The following is a 27,548-nucleotide window of genomic DNA, read 5'->3' as shown; positions in this document are numbered from 1 at the left end:
CAGGCGGAAATTATCTCTCATGACCTCTAATTTCTTGACATTTCAAATGCCTTAATTGTTGTGACTAATGCCAGATCTGCAGCTTCACCTGTCAGGCCCGGAATGAATCAATACCCCGAAGTCAATCGCCACATTTTAGAAAAAAGCAAGACATTCACTGGGCACACTTCCATGCCACACCTCACCGACTCATTAAGGCAGAAGTGGAACAGAAGCAGGTAGTCACCTGCCAAATGTTCTTAACATTCTCAGACTGTGCAGAATATTGATGATTTTTAATCAAATTACATGGCTTCTACTTGGAACAAAATCATATTTGCAACTTTGCAATACAATAAAACAAAATAAATATATTTTAATGCATGAACATGACGACTTTTCCAAAAATCATGTTCATGAGATTACTGGGAGTTTTAATATACAAAAAAGTCCACCTGGAATGAAAAACCGAACTGTGGGTATGAAGGCTCGTCTTAATTAGTGCTCATCATATCAACATTACATCAGTTGCAATTAGCTGAACCAATTTCTTTCTCCTTCACAAAATATATTCACAATACATGTCACAACAGAGAATACATCAACTGGGTGCAATTAGGGAGCCTGAGTAGCAGGCTTCCTAATGTGCAACTAACTAACAGTACTGTCATCTCACAGGGTAACAACAGCCAGGGTGGAAGACAGCTTAAAACCAGCTCAATCTGATGCAAAATAAACAAGGCATCATCTAAAATTGTCCTCAAAATGATGAAAACCAACTCTTTCACAATATGGTTTGGTAATTAGATCAGCCAAATCTTCTGCAGGTGATTTGCATAGTGGTCACTTGATAAATAAAGGCGCCCCTGGAAGTGACAGTATATAAATGACTTGTTTTGCAGACAGCAGATGGTGGATATCACAGGGAGAGACGAGCTCACACTGGAAAGTACCACAATGCATGCCAGCTGCTGCATATTCTGGTCCCCTTTCCCCTTGCAATTACGCTATTCACGAGTAGTATGGCGGAGCGAGTAGTTATTCAATTAATTTGTTAAGAACAAGAGGATTCACTCCCTCATCTACTGACTAAGTGACCTTTGGTGATTGATCAAAGAGTGAGGTCACATTCACTGATCTGATTCAGGGCGAGGACAGACAGTATCTTCGACATGACAAAAAAAGGAGGACATTGTTACGATGTTAAGACAAGCTGTGAATAATGATAATGCTGAATGATATGAAAGGACTATTGTTTATCTGAGAGAGTATTAATAATTCCAGAAAATCTGTTTGTGTAACCAGGAAATTACACAAATAAAAAATAAAACCTGCAGTGAGTCATGATCTTTATCTGATTCTCTCACGGTGTACATTTGCATGACACAACATTTGACTGACAGATGCATGATGCGAATGCTCCTGGAGCTCCTGCACATGCCAGAACAAATAGAGACAGGAAGTTGTGGTTATGTTGAGCAACAGAAAAAAAAAAAAAGAGGGGTTGGCGTGTGTGCGTCCGTGTGCTTTACCTCTCTGAGCAAAGGGTCAGTGATACTGTCCAGGTTGACGGAGCCCTCGTAAGTCAGGTAGTGAAAGACGTTGAGGGCGCGCATCGCCTCTGGGCCTCGCTGCTTGTAGCCGAAAATAAGGTCAATCCACTGATGAAGCTGACATGACACAAACTCGCTTTCCAGGGCCTGTCAGAGGAGTATGGGGCAATTAGAGGTGAGAGGCATACCAGCAGCGCATAGCACATGGGCCAAAAGACACAATACAAATTTCACTTCCACCCAACAGTGAGTAACACAAAACACAACCTTACTGACCATTACATTACCTTTAAATATAACAAAACTAATTACAAAGTGAACTATAATGGAAAGTATGACTGAAGCATTAAACATTTTAGTTTCTATTAATAATATTTTTTTGAGGTTTTTTTTACTGGACATAAAGATTAGAAGGAGTACGCAAACAGAAGCTGAATGCTCAATAATCTAATCAGCTGACTGAAGGGGAAACCTCCCATATCATATTTCTCTGTCCACTTAAAAAACTATCTTTGCACGGAGACAAAGAAATTGGTTCAATACTAACAGGATCCATATTACAGTACAACTGTCTACAGGAAAACACTGATAAATTACTTGCAAGAGCAAAAGAGGAGACTAAATTTCTTGCGGGAGAGCTACTGAGATATTTAGGATAAGATTTATGTCCGATAATTATTATAAATATACCTATGGAAAGCATGCAGTGGGTGGGGGATGGGGGCGGGGGGTGCATTGTTCCAGAATATTGTACAATACAATTCCCATGCATGCAGGCGTAAGGCTTTGCTGGAGAAATTTTACACTCCTCCCCTCGCGTCAGGAATAACAGCCATTACCAACAAAGCCTGCTCAAGCACACAGAGGCAGAGTTTGCCACAGGGCATATCACTACAATTGAAAGTGGCACATGCAAAGATGGGAAGTGGGAGGAAAAGAGATGGAGGGAGGAGGGGTGGGGAGAAAAGGAGGGAATGAAGAAAGAAAGAGTGAGAAAGAGGGGGAGGCAGTCAGAGCGATTCTCTGACAGAAATGAAATAATAGAGGAAGCACGAGTGTGGGCTAGCTAGAGAACAGAACAAAAGAAAGACAAAAAAATGGAGGCTGAGGACTATGATTTTCAGGGCGTGTGAATACACTGGTCTGAGAATCCAACAATGCAATGCAACATCACACATGTATCCTTCAACAGTGAGAAAACATCGACTGTAATCCTTTTTTTTTTATTTTATCCGTGTTGTTGGAGATGCAGACATGCCAGTAACAACTCCCAGCCTTTCCCTTTTCTACCACTTCTCTGCCAGTATACAAGGCTGAAAGAGCTCAACCAGGCAGTCCGAGTACAGCATGGGGAAAGGTCACCTGCATAAGACCAGCCAGGCTCTGTCACTCCAGCTGAAAAGGTCAAGAGTGTTCGTGCAGCCTCCTTTTACCTCTAGTTCAAAAAACACGGTGGCCTCTAACCTCAGGATGCCTGAAAGTTTGTGTCTTCATAGCAATGTTAAAGAAGCCGTTCTGGTTTTCAGGTAGAAGCAAATCTTTATACTTAAATGGAGGCGTATCATTGAGCATTATTTCCAATAATATAAACTTTGATTTTAAATGTATCTATTCTGCTCAAATTACAATTTATTTTTGAAGGTATACTATCATAACCAAGAAACATCACTACAGTACTAGACTACTGGTTATTGAAGATCAATTTTTCTAAATAGGAATTTTAAGTCTCCAAAAAGCAGCTTTTCAGCTCTAAAAACATGGTGTTATTTTTAATGTTAATATTTATTGAGAAAATATGCCCATATGTGTACCAATGTATCCACACTGCTGCAAACAGAAGCTATTGTGTTCTTGCTCATTAGGTTTAGCGGGGAGGGGAGCTGTTGAGCTTCTGCAGTAAATGATTCCAGATTAAAGGGAGAGTCGAGTTTATCTGAAGGTAAGAAATGGGTCCGATCTCATTGTCTATTTCTGCTGTTCCCAAAACCTGTTGGGAGTTATGAGTCACGTGTTGATAGGCTATCTGTATTAACTGTGCACACACACAGACAAATATGCAGACATGTCCACACACATGCAGATGAAAAGCACCCCGCACACTGCTAAAGTGATGAGCCCTGGCTTTACAGAAGGTAACACTATAGGACAAACTTGCCCTCAACCTCATCTTTTGGAGACACCACTGGGGTCAGATTGTACAATGTTAGTATTGAGTGATGGGCTTTATAAGATGAGCCATGAATAAGACAAGGAGGCAGATGCATGGGAAGGTTAAAAGGAAGAGTGGGAAATTGATTGATTTGATTTTGTGAGGAAGCAGAAACATTACAAGGAGAAATGTTACATGCGCCATTTGTTTCAGAATGATGGATAAATATGTAAATAGTCTTTATAAAATTGGTCAATATTATAAATAAAACAATAATTATAACACAAAGCTGGTTCTATGAATATATGCATGCAAGAATTCTAGTTGGTGGAAGAGTCGAGGCTGATTTTTTTTTCCTTTCTTCGGGATTCCCTGACCAAACTGCTATTGATTAATCTATGCTGTCTATCAAAGACTGAGTAGTTATTAACTGTACACTGCTGTACTGAATGAATATAATATCTTCCCTGATTTATTATATTTCCTGTTTTACAAAACATGTTTATAGATGTTCATGTATCAATTGTTTTTTAAAAAAAGAGCAACTTTTACATTAGTAAATGCTAATGAGGATCCAGATATCTATATATAGCAGTGGGGACAGAGCATCTCCTTGGTAGATCCCGCACTTGATGGTGACTTGTGCTATGGCCTTGGAGTTGGCCTCTAGTGTTGTACGCCAGTACGCCAGTTCCTGATGAAGGCTCTTAGGGTCCCATTGATCTTGTACAATTCTAGGCATTCCAGTATCCAGCTGTGGGGCATTGAGTCATAGGCCTTCTTGTAATCAATCCAGGCAGTGCACAGGTTGGTCAGTCTGGTCTTGCAGTCTCGGCTGATTGTTCTGTCTACCAGTAGCTGGTGTTTTGCACCTCTGGTATTCTTGCCAATTCCTTTCTGTGTCCCGCTCATGTATTGACCCATGTGCCTGTTCATCTTAGCCGATATGATGCCTGACAGGAGCTTCCATGTAGTACTGAGGCAGGTTATTGGTGGAGGGGACCGGTCCCTTCTTGGGGTCCTTGGGGATCAGGACCGTCCGGCCTTCAGTTAGCCATTCCGGGTGTCTCTCGTTAACTAGTCTCTTGCCCACCGATGCCTTCTTGTTCCAGTAGCCCACTTTTCGTCAGGGTGCCCTGGTTCCTCAACACCTGACGCGGACCTTGTTGATCTGGGCGACGTCCGAGCCGGCATGCCTTCATATTTATCTGTCTCGCTCATGTCTGCGGTAGGCTTGCTTAGCATAGGGGACCCTTACTGGATACAGACGCCCCAGGCAGGAATCGAACTTGCGATCCTCTGTTCCAAAGGCGTGTAGTCTAACCACTACGCTATCCAGCTGCTCTCTCTCTCTCTATATATATCTATATCTATATATATACATATATATATATATACATACACACACATAAATTAATAAAGGCAATAACTCCTAATTTCATTACAAGATGTAAACGGAAAGTATATTCTTTATATTAACAGACACTGGATACAACGTGGAGGATGCAGAGGTGTATGTATGGATAACTGTGGTCAATATAATTATAGTTATAATTATAAAATGTTGTATTTGACATGACTAAACCTTACCATCCTGTTTATCCTAACAAAGTCTTCAGGTTTCTTGGCCCAGGCTGGCAGGTCCACATCACAAATCATGGTTCTGTCTTCTCTCATTCCCAGATGGTAGCCATTGCTGTTGACAAACATCTCCGGGAGGTAGTAGAACTCAGGAATCAGTTCCTGAGGAAGAGAGACATTTCCTTTTTTACAGCTGACTGGTAGGGCAATAATGCTTAATACCATACTCTACACTGTATAATCACTGAAAAATCCAGCCATGTGCAGGAAATCACATATGTAAGGACTGAGCCATAAAAAACAGAGGAAAAAAAAAAGCTCTGTATCCCACTGCGATGAAGTGAGAATTCAAGGGGAAAGGTAACACAAACAAACTAAACAGCAGGCCACGAGAAGGCGGTGAGAGGTGCTAGTCCAGTTATTCCAGGCAAAGGTGTTAGGTGTGTTAAATGAAACGGGAACGGAGTTGGGTTTTTTTCCTTGGTCTTTGGGTTCTTGTGATGGGGTCAGGACCTTGCAGTGGAGGGGAATTCAGCCTGGTAAAGGAGGCCCCTATGTATAGCCTGGTGTGATTCTACACACGGAGAAAGAGGGCAAATATTTACCAGAGGTTCTAGACAAGACTATTCCTAAAGGATTTCTCATGTGTAGAATATCCTAGTGATGTTTCTTCATTTTTAACACAGTAAGTACACATAGCACTACTTGCTGCCATCAGTCTATAACAACTACGAGTTGATTTTTACAAATAACTGTTATCATATCTATTTAATTAGCCTTAAAATCTACAACAATTCTCACAATTCCATTGTGTTTGCCACCACTCCACTAGTAGATGGTATTTTCACGCTAAAAAAAAATGGAGCAACATTTTAAACCTTTCAAAGAAAATGGAAGAAACAAGCACATCAGGATGAAACAAACACATAACCTGGACCAACTGAAGGTACGTCTGAGGAGAAAGGAAAAGTTTACAAGTAGTTGTACTTATTAACCTTTCCTTTCTTCTCAGACGTAAAAAACTTTCTGTGGCTGAATTACGATGCAAACTTTAATTTTGTCAGCACTACTCAGAAGCAGTGAAAACGAGTAAATCAGACAAATCCTTGTTGCGGGAAACAAGATATTTAGAATGGATAATATGAATTTTACATTTCATGCTTGTGCTACAATACTGGCAACCTTTATAGCACTAGTGCTATAAGCTAACAAAGTTAAGTACAGCCCTGATAATGGACTACAGAGCACTGGAAAATAAATTCAATACACTAGATTTCTTTCTGAAATGCTGTAAGTGCTTCTGTCATTTGTTCTCCAATGCCATGTGGCAAGACGATGCAGGGCAGCCATCTAAGCCTTACTCCCTCAGAGATCAATTATGTCACTAATAGTGTTACATTCTTAGTGGATATCATAGCTCTTCTGAAAAAGAAAGCAACAAATCAGAGAAATCAGAGACTCTATCATAACTCACAAAAGCGCACGAGAAGATCTTCGCTTGGTCTGGAAAACTATTTTGTTTCTCAATGAAAAAAAGCCATTTGTAAAGCTAAGACATCTTACTACTCCTTACTTATAGAGGAAAACAGGAACAACACCAGGTTTCTTTTTCTCAGTATGGCCAGGCTGACAAACACTCTACACTCTACACACTAATTTTAACCAGTAACGACTTCACAAATAGAATTTCAGTAGTTAGGGAAAGTATTCACAGTTGTCCCACCTATGTAGTATTAAGTATGACAACTACAACTGTAGCTATTTACTTAAACTCTGTATCTCCTATTGGTCTTTCATCTTCAATAATTTCTTCCTCCAAACCATCAGCATGTCTATTAGACCCCATTCCTATAAGGCTGTTCAAAGAAGTCTTAATCAGATTTACTCCATCTCCCTATTTTCTCTTTTTTTCTTCTCTCTTTCATCTCACTCACCAGTTGCAGCAGATGGCTTCCCCACCCTGAGCCTGGTTCTGCCAGAGCTTTCTTCCTGTAAAAAGCAAGTTCTTCCTTTCCACCACCGCAAAGTCCTTGGTCAAAGGAGGTTTTCTCTAGAGTACTGCAGAGTATTCACCTTGCAGTATAAAGCACCTGGAATTGACTGTTCTTCTGAATGGGCACTATATGAATAAAGATTAATTGAATTGAAGTGAGTCATGTATACTTTACTTCTGACTATTACCCAAAGCACATTATGTGTATTGGGATAGAGTTTTTATGCCAGTCAGCCTTTTATATATTTATAAATGAAAGAGACCTTACTTGAGCCACCATACATAACAAAAAAAGGCATAGAAATGCTGCAAAGACTGTCTTGGAAAGTCACAAAAATATCAGCTTGTAAAAAGCTTTTCTTTTTATTATTTATTGATGACATAGTTATAGCATTATTAGATTAAATAATGACCTGTGGCAAACAATCCATAAAGTACTGCATGTGCTGGATAGGTAAACGCAAAAAAAATAAATAAATAAATGCTGACTTAAAAGTAAATTGGTATTTTGCAGTTCCCACTGTGACCCAGTTCTGATCACTCTAAATGGCTAAGTGAGTCAAGCATTTGCACAGCCAGGCATATGCACACAAGGAATGTAGATCCTCCACTCTGTCCTCATTAAAGACATGTACAAAAGACAAGTTAATGTCTACCTTTTAGCGTGAGAAAATAAAGCAGGGTACAAGTACCTTAACTCTTTGTATTTGGCTTGTTTTATGAATGCAGTGTTTGTCAGATTCAGTGGTCCTATGGAGTTTTATATTGCCTATGGGATACATAACGTGCTGGGCTTTCAGGCAGCCATAAATCACTGGGTTTTGAGAGAACGAGTTAGCATGACATGGTACAGGCCAATAACCCTGCTGGTCTGCTGTTGGTCACATTTCACCCTCTGCACACGACAGGGAAGGGAGTAAAGTAGCCATTCCTCTCTGCTTCCTCCTGTCTCTCACATACACACAGCCACACTTTCCCTCCTCTTTTTCATTTGTAAACTTCCTGCCGTAACTCACCACCAAGCCGTTAAAACTGCCAGCTCCGTTTTCAAGCCACCCTCCCATGGCAGCCATTAATTCTGCAACAGCATTGTAATGGGCTAACAAGTCAATCACACAAGCCTCCGTTGCTTTACACTGTGTCACCTTAATGACATGTTCGTCAAAATCTGTCACCAACGGAGTGCTGCTGGATTCTTTCAGACAACATGGTGGCAGTTCTCTCTGTGTGCATGAAGACGAACGTGTAGATTTGTGTCCAATACCTCCAAGAAAAATCTCCTCGTCTTTGCCCATAGGTGGCTGTGCCAGCTAAACATAGCTACATCAGTGCACACCGAAATAAATGAGAAGTATGGATGCACATTAACATTAATGATGGGGTGGTCAGGGAGGTGAGGGCTTGGTCGGTGAAGGGTTGTTTCCATTTGACTTGCTCTTTTAGGAGGTCATCCCCATCAGGGGTTCAGACTGCCTTGGTCTTGTTGTCATTACTGCTGGAGGAGGTTGGGGTTAATGAAGGAGAGACCCTGGTAAAAAACAAGCTCCCTTTAAATTAGAGGCTCAGTGGGCCGGCTTGGTGTACTGGGCTGAAATGACCTTAACCCTGTACTCTCTGCTGGGTCTGGGAATGGCATTTTTGTGTCTGTCTGGCATGCATGGAGACCTGTTTCTGTGACTGCCAGACAAACAGCCTATCCTTTTCAAAAGAAGGACTATGCTGAGCAATGTTGTTAACACAGGTATGCGGACCAAAATTACACATTTAAAAAGACAATTTCAATAGTTTGGAAGCTAAATCGTTTTTTAAAAGATTACAGCAAATAATAACGTTAAATTTCCTGATAGTTTATCATGTTGCACTATGACTAATTCATACAAGCTCTTGCACAATATTTTCCTTCTACTAATGCATTATGAAATACTGGTAGCAATCCTGTAGTTTCACGCACAGTCCAGCAGCTCTCCTAATAGATCACTGGCAATGCTATGTGTGTAAAAAGAAATGCATGCAGACATACAAGTAGTTGAAAGTAGACTGTATTTGTTAACAGGGTGGCGTTTGACTATTCAGTTGTTCACTGGTTTGCAGCTTTCTACCTCTGCCTCACATGGATTGCTAGCTGCTCTCCCCCACATTCTGGCAAGTAAAAGCTCTGTCTGTACATAAAAGACTATATTTTAAATAGCTTTTGTCATTAATGCTTTATTAATTGCCTGCGGCAACACTACCCGATGCAGGGTGTGCTGGAAATATATGACACTTTGAGGTCAGTGTGTATCCCTGCTGCGTGTTATGCAGTGGGCAAAACGGAGACAAATCAGCAGGGTTCAGCGTTTTCGATGACTGCTCTGTGGATTTGCGGAGAGATGGTTTTGTTTTTCTCTCAGATGCAGACTTTGTTCAAAAGCAGGATTGCTCTACCTCTGAGATAGTTTGCTCTCTGCATGAGATAAATCAAATGTGCATAGGGTATTCCCGTGCACTACAGCTCTTTGAGATTCACTGTTTGGAAGAGGCATTTATAATTGATGGTATATATTTTTGCAGTGGTTTTGAGGCACAAAAAGGAGGAGAGCATATGAAAAAAAGGCTTGGTTTGGTATTTTGCAAAATATATAGATGTATGCTATATTACTATAATTTTGCATTGACTTGTGCAATAAATTCTTTTCAACCATCTTTGCTGTAAGAATTGCCTTTCGAAGACCCACAAGTCCACAACACAAGCTTTAAAAAGGAAACTAGCAAGGAATCAAATGTATATCAATTGTATTTATAGATACAGATGTTTTAGTATATCCTTTGTTGTGATTCTCACCTTTACATCTGAGGTGTCCCTCTGACAGTTTCTCCAGGATCGGGAAATGCCTGAAAACGTGCGGTCGGGGTGATCGAATTTGTTGTTGTTTGCACTGAGGAAGAACATGGTGAAGGGCTCCTATAAGGAAAGACATGTATTCATCACAAAAGTCAAATATCTCAACCCAGATTTAAAGTCCTGATCATTATTTTCTCACCCTCTTGACATCTAATTTGATTGCACCTGTCAAAATCTGAGAATTTAAAATATTTTTTCAACCTTGAGGATTAAATTTTAAATGCACGGGAATAGCCTGAATTTTCTGTATTATTCATTGTTATTTTTTCTGTAGCAGAGATCCTTCTTTCATTGTATCCAAGCCTGAGGGAAAATTAATTAGTGCTCTTCCTGAGTACAGTAAGCCATAATGATAATTGGCTCAAATTTGGTTTTCTTAGACTGAGATGGCAACCATTGCCGGTTGGAGCGGAAGGATCACTCACCAGAGGAAGAAAGAGATTGTGAGAACAAACCCAGTGAGGCCAGTCTAACTGCTGTCAAGGGAGCTCCCTCAGTTCATCGGCCTCTTTCTACTAATGACGAGGGGAGGGGGAGAAATACAGTACAAATTCCTCATAAAGCGCCTTCAAATTAGTAAGATTTTTTAAAATCACATGTGCAGCAACTCAAAGAAGTGTTGGAGGTTAGAAGAGCCTTTTTTGTTGGGAACAGACTGGAAGTACATGTTCTTCCTCCTCCTCTTCTAGAGTAAATGAGGACAGTGCTCAGTAACCTTGATGGACATGTCTCCAGCGCTCACTGGGTTGCCTGAAACACATAAACCTGTCACAGCAGCCTCTGTAAATCATTACCCAGCCACTCTTTATTTAGTTCACATATGCTGGTTTACTGGCCTGTGAAATGTGTTTTCTGAGCGCCATTGGTCTAACTCAGGCCCAATCAAATTGAGATGTCGAGCTGCTTCCTGTGCAGAAGCCAACAGACCTCAAAGAAACAGCATCATCAAGTCTGACAAGTGACAATCAACTAATGCAGACAAAAAATGAAAAACTCTCTGAGGTCTGGGTTTGACTTCATTCCTATTCACATACTTGACTAATTCGGGGATTTTGCACATAGTACAATAATAAGAGGGAGGGTAGCTGCAGGAGAGGTTTTACTCACAATTCTGACAAGCCAGTGCAGGGTGGTGGCAGCTGTGGAGTAGTGGGTGTTGTAATGACAAGGTGGTGTCTGGTCATCTTCCCATGACTCATAACGTTCAGTGAAGAATGCTGCACGCTTTGGGTTCAGGGCACCAATAGGCTGAAAAGGAAATGAGGACAAAACAGGCTTAGTTGTGGCAATTATCAATTTTCTTGTATTCCGTTTCCACTTAAAAGCCTTTATAAAGATGTACTACATATGCTTTGTACAGTCATGTGAAAAAGTTGGTTCACCGTCTTTCAGCTGTAAGGTTTTTACACTATCAGGGGAAAACAAATCTGGCTTTACCGGGTTCTAAAATGATTTCAATACAATCTCAGATTAACAAAAACACGATATTTCACACTGTGTTGTTTCTTACTTAACAAAAAACAAAGCCAAATCCAGTGCCCCCCATTAATTTTCTGTGTTGCTTTATAAGTCTCTTGTATCACAGTGGAGGAATCTTGGCTCACCCTTTCTTCACGATATAAAGTTAATTGAAGTTTGCAGGCATTTGTTCATGCACGACTCCCTTAAAGTCCCACAGCATTTCAATCAGGTTCATCTGCTTGATTGATTTCACTTTTTTCCTCCCATTCTGTTGTAAATTTGATTGTATGCTTGGGATGCTAGTGAAGCAGCAAGGGTTTACTTGGTTTCTCATATTTTCTCCTGCAGTTATGCACTTTCCCATATGGAAAAGATATATATAAATCTTATAAAGTTTGTATCTGTCTTGTGTGAAACTTGTATGAAAAGCATATAAGTGTGAAAACAGATATAAGATCCCTTGAAAAATTATATAATGAAACTTGTATGTTTTGGATACTTACTAAAACAATGTATGAAAGTAATGCGAAAGTGGCCACTTTCATGAGTAAATCATGTAAGCCTTATATGATTTACTCATGAAAGTGGCCACTTTCATGAGTAATCACATATAAGTTTTTACTATTTCTTTTCCGTATGGGTTGGCTTAGTTTTTGTTAATGAGTGACAATGGGTAATATTTCATGTGTTGTTTTTGATCTGAGGTTGTATTTACCTAAATTTTAAGAACCAAGAAAAAACAAATATTTTTATTATGTATTGATATATAAAATCTTAGAATTGAACAATGGTGTACTTACATGTCTGCAAGTCTCATGTTTTGTAAGGCAAACAAACCTTAGAGTTGGTCCTTTTATAAATTTTAATTGACCCTAAAGTCTTAAAGTGTGTTGAGGATTATTTGTCCAGTGCACTGAATTTAAAAGTTTGTGGGGGTTTTTTTCTCTTTGTTTCTTTCCCTACTGTGAACAAGTAGGATGTCACATGATGTAAAGATAAATGTGTCATCATGTCTTTTGTTGATGCCTTCCTTCTTAAGAGTTTCTGACATTTCTGGTTATTTTACAAATAGAAGACAATGCAAAAGCTTTTTTTTAACAAATGATATTCAATCAATGAATATATCAAAGTAAAGAGAGCCAAATAAAATCCTATTTTTCTATGAATACAACAACAACTACAGTATAGAGTTGAAATAACCAGACATATTGTATGTAGGACATGAAGCTGTCATAGTGGCATAAATCTCAGTAATGAACCTCCGTATATCCTTAAGGGTCAAATGTACAGGTTCAGTGTCTCTGCAGAATTTAGTATGCTGTGAGACAACTTAGTCATTCATTATCTTCTTGTTCAAAATATTCACCAAGCACAGTCAAAATAGACAAAAGCTGCAAATAGCTTATTATTCAAATTCAAAACTGAATAAAAGAAAAAAATCAGTACTACCAGTATTCATGATAATAACAATTCTACTGTTATAACTATAAGCACTCAAATTGAAGTTTAAGCAAGGCTATGTTGTAGTTACTGGTGCTTGCTGTTTTTAAACTGGGCTAGGTTTGCATTTAAGAAAAAAAAATACAGAAATTTCAGTGACTATTTGTTTCAGTGAGGACTGTGCTGCAGAATTTTAAGAATATTCGTAAATAAAATGAAAGATTTTAAAAAAAACTAAGTCATCTTATTCTAACATAAATATTCTGTATTTATATGTTATTCGTTACTGTATACCTGCATGAGTATTTGATATTGCTTTGTTGTTACCACATTCTCATCACAACCACGTTTATTAGCCTGACTTGTAACCACCTGCTTGGCCTGCTAAAGAGCTGGAAATAACAGCTTTTGGCATTTTCTGCAACACTTAACTATAAAGCAGTTCCTTTGAAAAAAATCTCCATAAGATCTAAGGAGACATTTTGAATTTGGCTTATGGTTATCTCACATAACAGAAAGTTATGGGTCCGTATATCAGAGACAGACACAAAAATCATGAACTCATCATTCCCATTATACAGTGTCAACTTAGATCTCATGTTTTTTCAAAAGAAAACTATCTTCTCTGTGAAATAAAAAAAACTAAACATGAGTTCCACTTGATCCGGGGCAACAAGACTAGTCAGTCCTGTGTTGTTTTGCATGCATAATTTCTAAATATTACAGCACGTCTCATGAGTCATCTCCAATCTAAATTAAATTTGTATGTACAAGCAAATCTATGGTGGCCATGCAAAGGTTATAGAAAACAACAATGCTGTATAAGTCTGGAAAAAAAGCATAGAAAATTCATATTTTTGTACATTCCTAAAAGGCACTTTCTTAACTTTGTAGCCCTCACTATTTGGCTCATCATTGCAGTTTGTAAAAACTATAGTGCATGGGAAAACAACATGTGAAGCACACTAATTCCTGCATGGGGATATGGATGATTTGCTTACCTATGATATCAAAATAGTGAGAGTAACATTATAGTCCAAACATTTTTTATTTTTATGGGATTTTTTGCAGTTTTAAAGTAATGAATCCTACTTCACTTATCCTCATAGGAACATCTCAAGCATCTCATGTCAATTAGTTCTCTGTTCTTACTTAAATTAAGAACAAATTAAATGTGTAAATTAAATGTTGCAATAGCTGAAGAATAACTGGACAGAATTAATGTAAAGAAAGCTGCAGAATCTTGGAAGGTACCAGTTGGGACATTTGTAGTAATACTGGGTGGGAAGCGGTGGAAAGTTCAGGGCAGACATGGAGCTTTACTCTGGCAATTGTCTGTCAGAGCCTGTTATTCTTCTGAACCCTTAAAGTAACTGTTGCGCTGTCTTCTGTCTAAAATTTAAATAGGCATGTTGGCAGGGGTTAGCAGGATGGTGCGTTAAGGATGGAGGGAAGAGATATGTGTGTCTCCTACTAAAACGCTGTGGCTAATCCATGTGGATTAACCCTAGCTGACCTTATTTACACCCAACACACCCATCATGGCAAGCACTTTACTCTGAACTGCTATTCTTGGCTTTAACACAGTGGGGGAGCTAATATTTATTGGGGTGGCCACTCTGATGCTAGTACTTACACATTTGGGTGGCACAGAAAATGAAGTTTTCCTGTATTGTAAATCACTGTAATCAAATATTATATTTGTTGGTCACTTGATCTGAGAATTTGCTTACATAGGCATGCTGCATTTTAGTAGCACATGATAAAGACCAATGTGGACATTGTTAAAAACTGCTATAACAATAGTAGCTACTGAATCGCAATTTCTGTGCATGTGCCCTTTATGGGCTATGTGCATGTGTGGGGTGGTCACCCTTTAAAACTCCACCTGGGTCAGCAATCCTTTGTGCTTTAACACATAGCTGTTTTTAGTACCAGGAAAATACAGTGAAATCTAATAATGCAACACTGTGTTATATTACTGGAGGCTTAGACATTGAGGTAAGCCACAGGCATGGTTTTAAAAGTGTACAATACACACTCTTAAAATTATCAACTGAAGGAAACTGGAGATCAGTTTTTCAGAGGAAAAAAATGATCTTAAAAAACCCCCAGTATGGCTAGTATTTTTAGCAGAAAAGTTTGCTCATTATTAAAAATACTCCCCATAATATGCGCACAAAAAACAAGCAGAAATGATTGAAACGTCACAGCTTTGCATTTAAAAAAAAACCTGCTGCCTAATTATTTAGACCCCATAAATAATCACTGCTATATATATATTTTACATCTATCCAATTATTTCCACTGTTGGGCAAAATCTTAGAGGGTTTTTTTTTTTTTTTTAACCACAGCCTTAGCAATAACTTCAATATTAAACTGACACCATCACTGGGTTTTAGCCCTTTGGCAGCTGTTTCATTTTTATGTGTTTTAAGGCAACAGAATTACTCCCATTAAACATACATTTAGTGGTGAATAAATTGCTTTCTCTGCCTTTTCAATCACCTCATCCAATATGAGAGCCTTAGAAGCATATTGGCAGTCAATATTAATATACTCAGTACCACTGAATCAGTTGCACAGGGGGAAGGGTGACTGGTAATGTAATCAATGGCAGCTTTTCTACCTGGAAGCTGCAGCTCAGAGGTCAGAAGAAATAAAATAAAAGCAGTTTGAGGCTTATGTCTATTCTAACGTTATTAAAAACTGCACTGTTATTGTTTTAGCTGGGTGCAGTCAGTATGAAATCTCAATATGGGAGACTCTCTTGCTCACTACCATCGTATCTGCGTGTGGTGCACTGCACATTCCTGAAGCTCTAAGTCAAAACTAAATGCAGTCTCTTTTTACTTTTTTCAGTCCTTTCTTAAAATCTAATGGCAGTCCACATCAGTGTTAGCACAATTGAATAGACTGAAAGAGAAGTTTATTGAGATCTGCGCAGATTTATGGGGTGATAATAGCCTTGCATGTGACGTCTTGGCCCAGCTGGATTGGGGTGTAAGCCACAAGACGTCTCACACTCTGTAAAAGCACTGCTAGTGTGACTAATGCAGGTTAGAGCTGTATAAAAGATCCAGGTAAATACATGTGACAGGGGGAGAAAAGTGAAGAAAAGACAGCTGAAGGTACTAATGAGAATAAAGAGGAATGCCAAACTGGCAATAGTGGTAAGTTTATAAAAAGGCTTACTTGCTCAGCTTAATATTATGGTACCAAAGAGAAAGCTGGAAAATTTACTAAAATGTGTTGAAATGAGAGAATAGGTGACATATTTTGATGAAAGATTATAACAATTAACTACACTAAGATTTATAATTTGGGTACATTCAAAGTGCCTCTGTACTGTGATTCACAGCTACCAAGACTTCTACCTAAACTAACAGAAACTGGAGCACCAAATTGCAGGGAAGAGATCCAAACACGCCTTAATTGACAAAGTATTTCCTGTTAATTCTTCTGTGTGGCTCTACATTCATTTAAAAGAAAAAAAAAATCCACAGCTAAACACCTTCCAACGTGTTTAGCTGTGCAAGCATAAATGGAATGAGGCATTTTCTATGTCATTTGTAATGTAGTGCAGAAGTGCTTTTTATTTCACTTTCCAGAAAACATGTGAGGATAACTAAACAAACACACTACATGGGAAACCCACAAGACCCAGGTCCCTGAAGAAAAGGGTTTTTCACACATTTGTTAAAGGGTGATTGTTCAAAACTGCACAAGTCAAGGTTGTTATATAGCTAGTACAAACCAAAAATATGAGCTATGAAGCTGACAAATACCAAACTGGGCGTGTCTCACATGATGATATAGTTGTAAACATACTATCATGAAAACTTTTTGCCCCCTTCTTGACCTGAGTAAATACAAAATATAGCTTGTAAGTGATGATTTCATTTATTAAGGGAAAAAGACTATCCAAACCTACCTGGCCCTAAGTAAAAAAAAGTACTTGCCCCCTAAACCTAAAAACGGTTTGCCAACTTTGCCAGCAAGGACTGCAATCACGCTTTTGTGATAACTGGCAAAAATTCTTTCACATCATTGTGGAGGGATTTTGGTCCACTCTTCTTTCCAGAATTGTTTAAATTCAGTCACACTGGAGGGTTTTCGAGCATAAATGGCCCATTTAATGTAATGCCAAAGCATCTCAATCTGATTTAAGTGTACACTTTGACGAGATCATTCCAGAATCTTATATTTGATCTTTTTGAGCCATTTAGAGGTGGACTGTTCTGTTTCGCATCATTGTCCTGCTGCATAATTCAAATGCAATTGAGCTTCAGAACACAAATGGATGGCCAGGCATTCTTCTTCAGGATTTTCTACTTGAGAGCAGAATTCCTCATCATTCCGTCAGTTACAGCAAGTTGTCCATCTCCTGAAGGAGCAATGCATCTGCAGAACATCACACAACCACCATCCTGTTCGATTGCTGGTATGATGGGGGTTTTTTTACGGACAAGGGGGTAATTGCTTCTTCAAATAGGGCCAGGTAGTTTTAGATAGCTTTTTTCCCTTCATTGAAAGAATCTTTAAAAAGTACATTTTGCATTTATCCAATGGTATCGTTATTCAGTGTTAAAATCCAGTCGATAATCTGAAACATGTAAGACAAATACGCAAAAAAGTAAATAAACTCAGTAAATAAATTCAAAGTATAGTTGTTGAACAGTGGTCCGTGTGTAGACTGCATATTAGGGTAACAAAAGCAATGGTCACCTATTTGTAAAGATGAGGTTGTAAACTGAAATCTTGTATTCATGCTTAATAAACTCACTTTATTACTCCAAAATCAGCACCACACTGTAGAGTATTATGATTCACCATCTTAAAGAATCATGAGCACATGTCTGGTTGTACCAAATCCAACTGCAGCTACAATTAGATGATTATTAACAGAGTAAATCTGTACACTAATTGAAAGAAACGTTTGTCTAATTAGTTCTCATTTTAAGCTATGAGCGCAACCAGTTTGTGACAAAATGAAGGGTGACTTTAAGTCCACACAATGTACTGAAATGACTCTGGGTAGCCTGAAAAAGAGACTACATCCATAACATGTTTGCCTAAATAATGCACTCAGCTACAACAGCATGCAGGACTGACACAATGAAGCTCCCATGCAGTTGTTCCAGTGGAATTTAAGCATAAAAAATAAGGACACTTCCAGTTTACCCCAAATTCTGTACATGTCCAAATTTTTGCTATAATACATAAAATCTCTGTGTGTTTTTTAATTTGTCTGTGAATGCTTCCTAGACCAAATGAATTTGAACAACAAAACTTTGCATACAGGTACATCTTGGGTCCTGTAGATTCATATCTATATTAGATATCATGCTGCCAAGTATCCACCTAGCAATGGGGTAAAATTACCAGTTTTTAGCACATCTATAATTGCTTATAAAAATCATTCTATCCATTTTATCTCACAACAATAACATCTAATTTATGATAGCATCACATTGCCAACCAACCACCTAGCCATGAGCTAAAATGACCGATTTTTAGCATATGAACAACAGCTACCCCCACCCCCCCACCCGCTGCCTTTTGTTTTTTGTTTTTTTTTTTGCCAAGAGCACCAACAGGCCTTGCCCATTAGCATGGGCATGTTGCTACAGGCTTATAGTACACACCTCAATGCCTGGTGTCATGGTTTCCTGTTCCAGTATTAAGAAGGCATACTAGTCTATTGAAAGATGTCTAAGTATGATTGTTTAGGTTTACCTCTAACATTGAATACATCTGAATAATGAACTATGTGGTTGATCTGTGGTAAAAAAAAAGAATTTCCTTAAAACCTTAAAAAACAAAAGGACAAAATGTATAACTGAAACTATGTCCCAAAAATTGAAGTTTAATTAAACTGGTTATGGAGAATGAATGAAATACGCCAATGAATAATGTATGGAAATATAAAAAGTTGATTTTCTGTTTAAACAACTGTACAACATAATGTACAATGTCTCCAGTAATGTAAGAAAAGATACAAAGGATTTCACTGGTCGCTTATTCCTGTCATACTCACCATCTGTTGATAAGCAAAAATCAAGCTTTGCTTGCATCTGTTCAACAAACAATAATAGCCTCTTACCTTCTCCTTACATTACATATCACACTGATTACAGATATAAGACCATGAAAACAACAGCTTCAGACAACGCCACACTTTCTCCCATCTGACTTCATTTCTTCTATAACACCTGACCAAGGGAAATGCAGCTGAACAAAGTATGATCAAACTTGGATTTAACTTCAGATTTAATCAGGATCATTTGTGGTGTTGCACTCCAAAGATGTAGGAAATGAACGTGGCCATTGGTGAGTGAGTGTGCAGAGAGTGTCTCCATTTGTTTGGTCATATCTAAGCTACCTCCCAAAGAGACGCATATTGCATTTTATATTTCAAAAGAAATTACATTACAGTATGTTGCTGTGGTGCTCTGTCAGGGGAAGTCACAGTCGTTTTTGCTTGCCTCGTCAGAGGCAGGGCTGCATGCAGCTCCAGTCTAATGCAATCAAGTTGCTCCAACTCAAGATAAAGCAGATGTGCTCCAAACAGCCTGACTGGAGCAGAAGTGTGAGTGATGAAGCCTCCATTATAGAGAGAAAAGTGTGGAGGGAGTGCTTTGCAGCAGCCAAGCTGTGTCTGTGTTACTGGAAGTTTTTCTGTTAGAGATTCTGAGCACACAGAGGAAGAAAATAGCCTCCTATATATTATAGCTCTTTCAAGACCATGAGGGGTTTTTTTTCCGAATTTGTTAAGGTGGAAATATATATTTAAATTGAATAAAATCTGCGCTTGTGTCACATTTTTGTTATGTCTGTCAAAATGTTTTTCAAAAGATACACGTAATAAATTTTTCTGTGTGAAGAAGAAGCATGTTGAGCAACATCTGCTTCCTTTGCTTTCTTATGCAATTAAATACATTTCCATCACATCATTTAACAGCTATGAGGAAGATAGTTTCCATACATCTATCATCTACTTGTCACTTTGTCAAAAAATAATCATTAGAATCTAATGAAACACTTCATTGCATGAGAATGTAGCTGACATCCAAATATGCAGAACTCTGGCCTTGAGGCAAATCGACACAGCATTCAGCAGAACTTTGAAGCTAACTGAATGCAGGAAATGTAGGTGTGTACAGGTTTGGGAGGTTCTCATTAAGTAGATCAGTACGGATGTCGAGCAGTTTAGACAATACTGTCCATCAAGTGACAGTTGCACATAATTGGAAAACAGGTCTCAGGTATGACTCGTCTGTGAGAAAGAAAACCTCCCAAACTGTGCAATGTCCCTATGAGGTTATGAATACTAATCTAATAGCAATTTACAAAGCCTTAATGTTGCCTAATTGTACTGCAATTATATTGTATTAACCTAAGAGTAATGATGTGATAGTTTGTCTTCTTAACCCCTGGAGGGTCCTAGAAAAATGCATACACTATTGGGCTTAGAGCCACAAATCGACCCAAGACCCTCCAGGGGTTAATGATGCAACCTGAGTTCTCACGTGACAGGTGATATTACATTGGGTGACTTGATTTTACTAAACCACAGGGCAAAAATAAACAGACAAGTTAAAATAAAAACTTTATTTAAAGAACATTTTGTTGCAACCTGTAATGTGAGGTATAATCTGCTAAGTTCAGGGACAGCCTGAATTCCTTCAATATAAAAAACAAGCAAAACATGCTTCTTCTTCTTTTCTTTTTTTTTTTTTTTCATGTGATAGACTGAGAGCCTGTCCAAAGTGTAACTAAATGTACTATTTTCCAGATCTTCCAGTTACCAAAAGCAGACAAATTCTGAGATACCAGTAGGGATGGGTACCGGTGTCCGGTGCCATGATGGCACCGGTTCTGACATAAACGGTAGTAACCAGACCGAAAAGCAGCGCACATTTCGGTGCTTTATTTCGGTGCTTTTTTTCCCCTGAGCTGTGATACACTTCTAGCCAATCATTTTACGTTTCCGAGGATATTAGGCGGGCCCAGGTACGTACGTTCTTTTAGAGCAGAGCTACAGATTAAAAATGTCCAAGGCGAAGCGGTCAAAAGTCTGGCTGTACTTCACAGCAAAAGATGCAAACTCAGCAGCCTGCAACAAGTGCTTTAAGCTGATACTGTGATACTGTCAAAGGAGGTAACACCTCAAATCCGATGAAACACCTGGCGACGCATAGCGTTTTTTTTAAAAGCCCAGAAATGCGCCGTATTTAATAGCTTGCTGCGAGACCTCACACGAGCGCATCTACTGCGGGTGGGTTGCCTGTTATCGGACCCGGAGTTAGCAACATCCCCCAAAAACCCGAAGAGGAGAGTCCTGGCCCCTAGCCCTGCCAGTGTAGCAGAAATGATGACGGATGATGATGGCAGCAGCAGCCGTTCTTCTCTGCGTGAGTAGCTTAATGTTGTTCGTGTGTAATTTACGTTGAGTAGGCTAACCGCGTTATTACATTAATGCATGTAAGGTGAACTAGCAAACATCATCATAGCTACATGCGGCTGTCTTCTTGTTTGATGGCAGATACTCCCTTCACCCTGGCCAAAAAGGCTAAAATGACCAAAGAAAAAGAGGGAAACAGCTGAACATAAGAGGTTTTTGGACAAAGTTTATGTTTTTTCCATTGTTTAAGCACTGCTTCCAGCCAAGAGTGATACCATATATGCCCCATAGCTGCAGAAAAGGCTAACATTGTTATCTTTTTACAAAAAACCAGCTGAACATGAGAGGTTTTTGGACCAATTTTGTGTTCTCCATTCTTTAAGCACCGGTTTGAGCACCGTTTGAGCACCGGCACTGTTTCAAAAGTACCGATTTGGCACCGGTATCGGATAAAACCTAAACGATACCCATCCCTAGATACCAGTGAGCTTTAAAAACTGTCTGTCTTTTTTCACCTTCAATAAAAACACCAGTATATTTATTCTCCTAGGTGTCACCATTAGTCATAGCATCCAGCTATCAGTGGAAAAGCAAAGGCTGAATGAAACTAGGCCTTAGTTACCTCAGGTCTAGAGATTGCCAGGCGGTTGCCAACCAATCAGACATCGCTAGAAAAGTGTGTATTCCCTGACTGCTTGTTGAGTGGTTGCTGGCAGTCTTTTGGTGAAACTGCTCACAATGAGGTACGTTATACAGTGCACCATACTCTCCGTGCTGTTGATTTGATCACTAGATTTCTGAGGTTGTCCACAATTTGCATTGGAGATGAGTAATTGGTGAAAATTTGCAGACACGTCTGCAAATTTGCTAGCAACACAGTAAGGTTTTTGGTGCAGCAATTTATTTGCGACCAATTTCACCTGGGGACAGCCAGCATCCGCTTACCAGCTGGTCAGGAAATACACATTTTTCTCTTATAATCCACAGTTGCCAGAGTGTGCTAACTGGTCCCTCAGCCTGTGTGACTGGGCTCATAGAAGTTAGCACTGAGGTAGAGTTAGCCAGCAAAGATGTACACATTCTGTGTGAGGTATTTCTAAAACAGCAAAAATAATAATAATGCCCCCCTTGCTATAACTTTGGATGTAAATGAAGATCAAACAGACTAATAGTGGGGAAAAATATTTGCTACTAAAAAAGTCACAATCCTTAAATCTCTACACAAAAATTTTACTTGTCTCAACAGCAAGTCATTGTTTCAGGGTTAAAATATTGGTCAATATAACAGGGGCAATGTGAGCCCAGAGGCTGTAGTGTACATGGTGAGATTTGAAGAGCTCAGCTTAAAGGTATGTACACATCAACAGTACTGAAAATAAAAGCTAAACAAGTTCATAAATCCTTTTTTTAGGATTTATGAATATGCAGTAAACAAGGGATGCAGCAATATAGAACAAAAAGACAAGAGTCTCAGCCAACTCGTTAAGAGACTTGGACCCAGTGACAGGACTGATGCGTCATCACCTACCAAACACTTACCCAGAAATCTGACTCAGATTAATCTGAAAAAGACTGAATTCCTCAAGAACTAGTAATGTATTCTTAATGGTACTCAAAACATGGGTACTGTATAAAACAATTTGAAATGATATCCAGCCTCAGTTTCCTGATACATGTACAAATCCCTGGCTAAACACAGAAGAAAGTCACCACCTAATATACAATGAATGTCTCCAGAGACTACTGCTACTACCACTGATCCATAAATGAACAAAAAAGGGCAGATGAAACAGAGAGGAGAAGAGTGGGGGCCGTCGTCCCTCTCTGCTACACCAGCTTATGTGAACTTTTGGAGGTAAGAGCCCCGGGGTTCCAAGGACAACTGTCAGGAGACACAGGCTGTGAACTCATGCTAATGAAGGCAGCTCGGCCCTGTAAACAGCATGGGAGGATGTCACTAGAATACATTACAATACATAACTGTCTCCCCGGGGCAGGAGGGTTCCACATGGCACAGCCCTGATCACTCCCCTCGACACACACATCTCTATACACACGCATACACATTCTGTGGCTTTTTCATCCCACCTGGATACCCCACAGGTAAAGAAAACAACAAGACAAGACACACAACTGTTTGTCCAAAATGTTTTCTGTTTAGTTCTCCAGAGGAGTAAAACCTTTCTTTCTTTTTTAAAATTAACAATACTTTAACTTGTGACTGATTGTTTCATAGTTTTATTTCAAAGTCCTCCATCTCTCTCACCACAAAACCAAGAAAACAGATGCTTTGAAATGCTGAAAATTGATACAAACTGTTGAGAACTGAGATGGCAAAATGAGGCTCTTAGGCTGCGTGTTGGTGCTTTGAGGGGAACGAGGCAGCGATAAAGTGAGTGAGAGAGAGAGCTCAGACAGGAATGTGACTGTTTTCAGGTCAGTGAGCTGGAGTGTGCATGGGCGAGAGAGCGAGAGCGAAAGAAAGAGAGACAGAAAGGGGAGGGGGTAAACCTATAAACCAGGCCACAGTTCTGCTGCCTTTTTCCCCCCTCATTCAAAGACAGAGCAAACATAACACTGAACTTTATCTATCGGGGTTGCAGGGCATTAAGGACATTGTATCATAGCTGTTGTGATTTGGCACTGTTACCCGAGCTCTTACTATTGCTCAGCTTGATCTTTTTTGGACAAGCCATATTTAGAACATCTTTCACTGCGGCACTGTGCTGATGAATTCTCTTATCAGTTCATCGACCTTGAAAATAAAAGTATATTACTCGCAGAAACTTGAACTGCTGCATGGCAGAATTTAGACGAAAATATCCTTGAAATCGTACAGTTTGTGTTGAGTGTATGAAGACTGTGCAGACATCCATTATTTAGCCCCCCAAGGATAAAGTTGTCATGATTTTACTCTTGTGTTATGCAGACTGTTCTACAAATTTGTTGAAGGACAGTCTGGATTTAACTTACAGTATATATTGATTTTGTATACATTTTCCATATTGTGATGCTGTATATGCATTTCAAAAAACTACTTCTAATTTATCTTATGATAATGACTTAACATGAGCTGATCATGCTGGGTGTATGATGGTAAATGGCCTGTATTTGTATAGCGCTGTACTAAGTCCCTAAGGATCCCAAAGCGTTTTACACATTCAGTCATCCACCCATTCACACACACATTCACACACTGGTGATGGCAAGCTACATTGTAGCCACAGCTGCGAGGCTGCCGGACACTGGCGCCGCCGGGCCCTCTGACCACCACCAGTAGGCAACGGGTGAAGTGTCTTGCCCAAGGACACAGCGACCGAAACTGTCGGAGCCGGGGCTCGAACAGGCAACCTTCCGATTACAAGACGAACTGCCAACTCTTGAGCCATGATTGCCCCATGATGAACTCAGTGTTGCCTTGCTGAGTTCATCGAGTTAGACTTGTGGTAGTAAAACATGTAAAAGCCTCTCTAGTGCAAGACCACAGAGATATGTTAAGGGTATATCCAAAGCACACAGCACAAACTGTGTGTGGAGACAATGCAGCACCCAACAAAAGGGAGTAAACTTGTATAAAGTAGAGGAGTGCATTTCATGATGCTACAATCAGCATTTTCCACTTCAGTGCAGAGACAGCACATGATTCCTTTGCCAGTAAATACCATATTGTTTTACAATCTGACTCCTAATAAGAAAATCCCCTGCCATTAGATCCAGCTGCCCCTTCTTGCCCCTCTTTTTTCCATCATTTTAAGGTGAACAGCCGAGAGGCCCCTGTACCTTTGAGAGGTCTCTGAAGTTCGCTGGCAGGGTCAAGTCCAGCTCCTCCGAGTCATAGTTGGTGAGGACCCAGGGAAACACCGGGTACTGGTTCAGATCATTGTATGTCCTCCCTAAACACACAGAGGAGACAGAAAACTGTGAGTGATGATGGGCTGGAGGCGAACAGAGAGGTTGAAAGCAGGGCAGCATACACTTGAGGCTTCAGTTACTTTAGGGGATCAACATGCAACATTCCAACAAGCCCCCAATCAGACGGACTTCCTTCCACACTTCACAGAGAGTCTGCCAAGAAAACACATACACTAATGGTAGAAAATGTGAGAATGATTCTGCGTTTCCCATGACTCTGCCTGCTGTGTCTCCTTTGTTAATAGACTGTGGGAACTGCAGGAGGCCTGTCTTTAAGTATATGGAAAACATAAGCATTTTCAAGTAGTTAGGAGAAAATGTAATTGCAGAGGTATACGTTCTTCTGGAGGAAGAAGTCATGTCTTCTGGGGACATGACTTCCAATGCCTGAAATCTCACAGCAAATCTGATTGCTGATTGACAAGATGTTCTCAAAGGAAACTATGATTTTCAGATGAGAAAACTTGGAAACCTGGAAAAGCCAAAAGCATGTACCATGTTGTCAGTAACGCTTGACTTTTCCTTTGAAGACGACATTGATACAGCTGCAAGGTCAGGTGGTGGCCAGTTGTAATCCAGGACTGGGATGGGGCTGCTTTTTGCTAGAATTTTTACTACTTGTGATAAATCATGCTGAAAACTTTGGCTCAAAGTAAACTGAGAGTTAAAATGTAACAACTTCTTTTCCAGGAAAAATGAAACAAAAGGGCACAAAAGAGATTCTAAGGTGTCAGACCATGGTATCCTAGGATATCCTATCGTTATATGATTAAAACAAACAAAGATGTTTCCTAGAAATGTCCAGTGATTGAATACAAACTATTTTCCAGCTTCTTTAGTTAAACATTCTATACTAAAGAAGCAACAATTCCAGGACTGAAAAATAACCAACTCTACAGCAGAAATAAGCAGACAGTTTTGATCTCTACAGCTAATTTCCCTTTCAAGACACTACTACACATGACATATTACAATGTCATTATTTAGTGAATAAACATGAAGCCAAAATTCAGAACCAATGTATGAAAGTACACCCCATACTGCTTCCACAGGAATTAACTGTCAGAGTTCATTTCAGGCGCCATAGGGCCTCAGATAACATGTTAAATCTTATTGTTCACGTCAGAACAATTAGAAAAAGACTGAAGTAGTTTTTTTTTTTTTTTTTGAAAAACCACCCGAAGAAAGCCACTTCTCTCTGAACTTCTCTCCCCCCCAAAAAAACAAACAAACAAACAAACAAAACAAAACATGGCAGCATGGCTAGGTTGCATATAAAAAAAACTACAAGACTTCTGGAACAATGTCCTTGGACAGACCAGACCAAAGTAAGTATGTTTGGCCATAATGGACAGTGCTATGTTTGGCAAAAAAATAAACACAGCATGCTTGCACAAACATCTCATATCAACTGTCAGCATGTTGGTGAAGGGGTTATGATTTGAGCTTGTTTTTCAACCGCAGGACCCAGGCACCTTGCAGTTATTCAGTGGACAATGAACTCCTCTGTGTACCAAAATATTATAGATTCAAATGTGAGTCCATCTGTTTGACAGCTAAAGCTTGGTCAAAAACTGGGTCATAGAACAGGACGATGCTCCCAAGCACAGCAGCAAATCTACAACAGAAGTGCGGAAAAAGAAAACCATCAAGGTGCTGCAATGGCCCAGTGAAAGTCCAGACTTTAACCCGACTGAAATGCTGTGACGGGGCCTTAAGAAAGTTGTGCTTAAATGAATGCCCAAAGCAGGAACTTCAGCAACACTTGAGGGAAGATGAACAACTTTAATAATTGACCAACGCGTTTTGGCTTAAATGAATGCCCGCAAACCTTCGTGTACATTGGTTTTCACATTACTCTATTCTAGAGGTTGGGTTTTTATATAAATCACCCTAAATTGTATTAACACCTAAAGTCATGTGTAATTCAAGGCTACTGTGCTACTATAATTTAGCTACTGTAAGTACTAAGTGAGTGCAAACTTGTTTTGTTAAGGGTAAGTTTGTACTGAAAGACACTAGAGAGCCCACTACTATTTTTTTCCTGTTTTCAACCAAGCTGTTATCACTGGCTGGTAACTACCCAGCTTGTTACGCTCAGTGCAAGACAGAATGACCAAAATGCTAAATTCAAGGTATTGAATCTTTGCATATGCACCCTGCTGCTTTAGAATGACATTCTATCATGTAAT

General features: G+C 39.4%; 1 protein-coding gene across 2 annotated transcripts in view; it reads right to left on the bottom strand.

Moving 5' to 3' along the window:
* nbeab (neurobeachin b) overlaps positions 1 to 27,548 on the bottom strand; it is a 215,970-nt gene that overhangs the window by 13,828 nt on the left and 174,594 nt on the right. For both annotated transcript variants that reach the window (XM_086262085.1, XM_086262086.1), the window contains exons 44-48: positions 25,225 to 25,337; positions 11,244 to 11,384; positions 10,077 to 10,196; positions 5,272 to 5,424; positions 1,512 to 1,679 (exon numbers count right to left, since the gene is read on the bottom strand). In XM_086262085.1, coding sequence (XP_086118211.1) covers positions 1,512 to 1,679; positions 5,272 to 5,424; positions 10,077 to 10,196; positions 11,244 to 11,384; positions 25,225 to 25,337 — 695 coding nt within the window. The remainder of the gene's footprint in view (positions 1 to 1,511; positions 1,680 to 5,271; positions 5,425 to 10,076; positions 10,197 to 11,243; positions 11,385 to 25,224; positions 25,338 to 27,548) is intronic.

Source organism: Aulonocara sp. 'chitande type north' Nkhata Bay, linkage group LG14, assembly GCF_057382095.1.
Source record: "Aulonocara sp. 'chitande type north' Nkhata Bay isolate Kocher_YH1m ecotype deep benthic linkage group LG14, A_spYH_male_GT1.1, whole genome shotgun sequence".
Taxonomy (NCBI): domain Eukaryota; kingdom Metazoa; phylum Chordata; class Actinopteri; order Cichliformes; family Cichlidae; genus Aulonocara; species Aulonocara sp. 'chitande type north' Nkhata Bay.
This window is presented reverse-complemented; position numbering and strand designations above follow the sequence as displayed.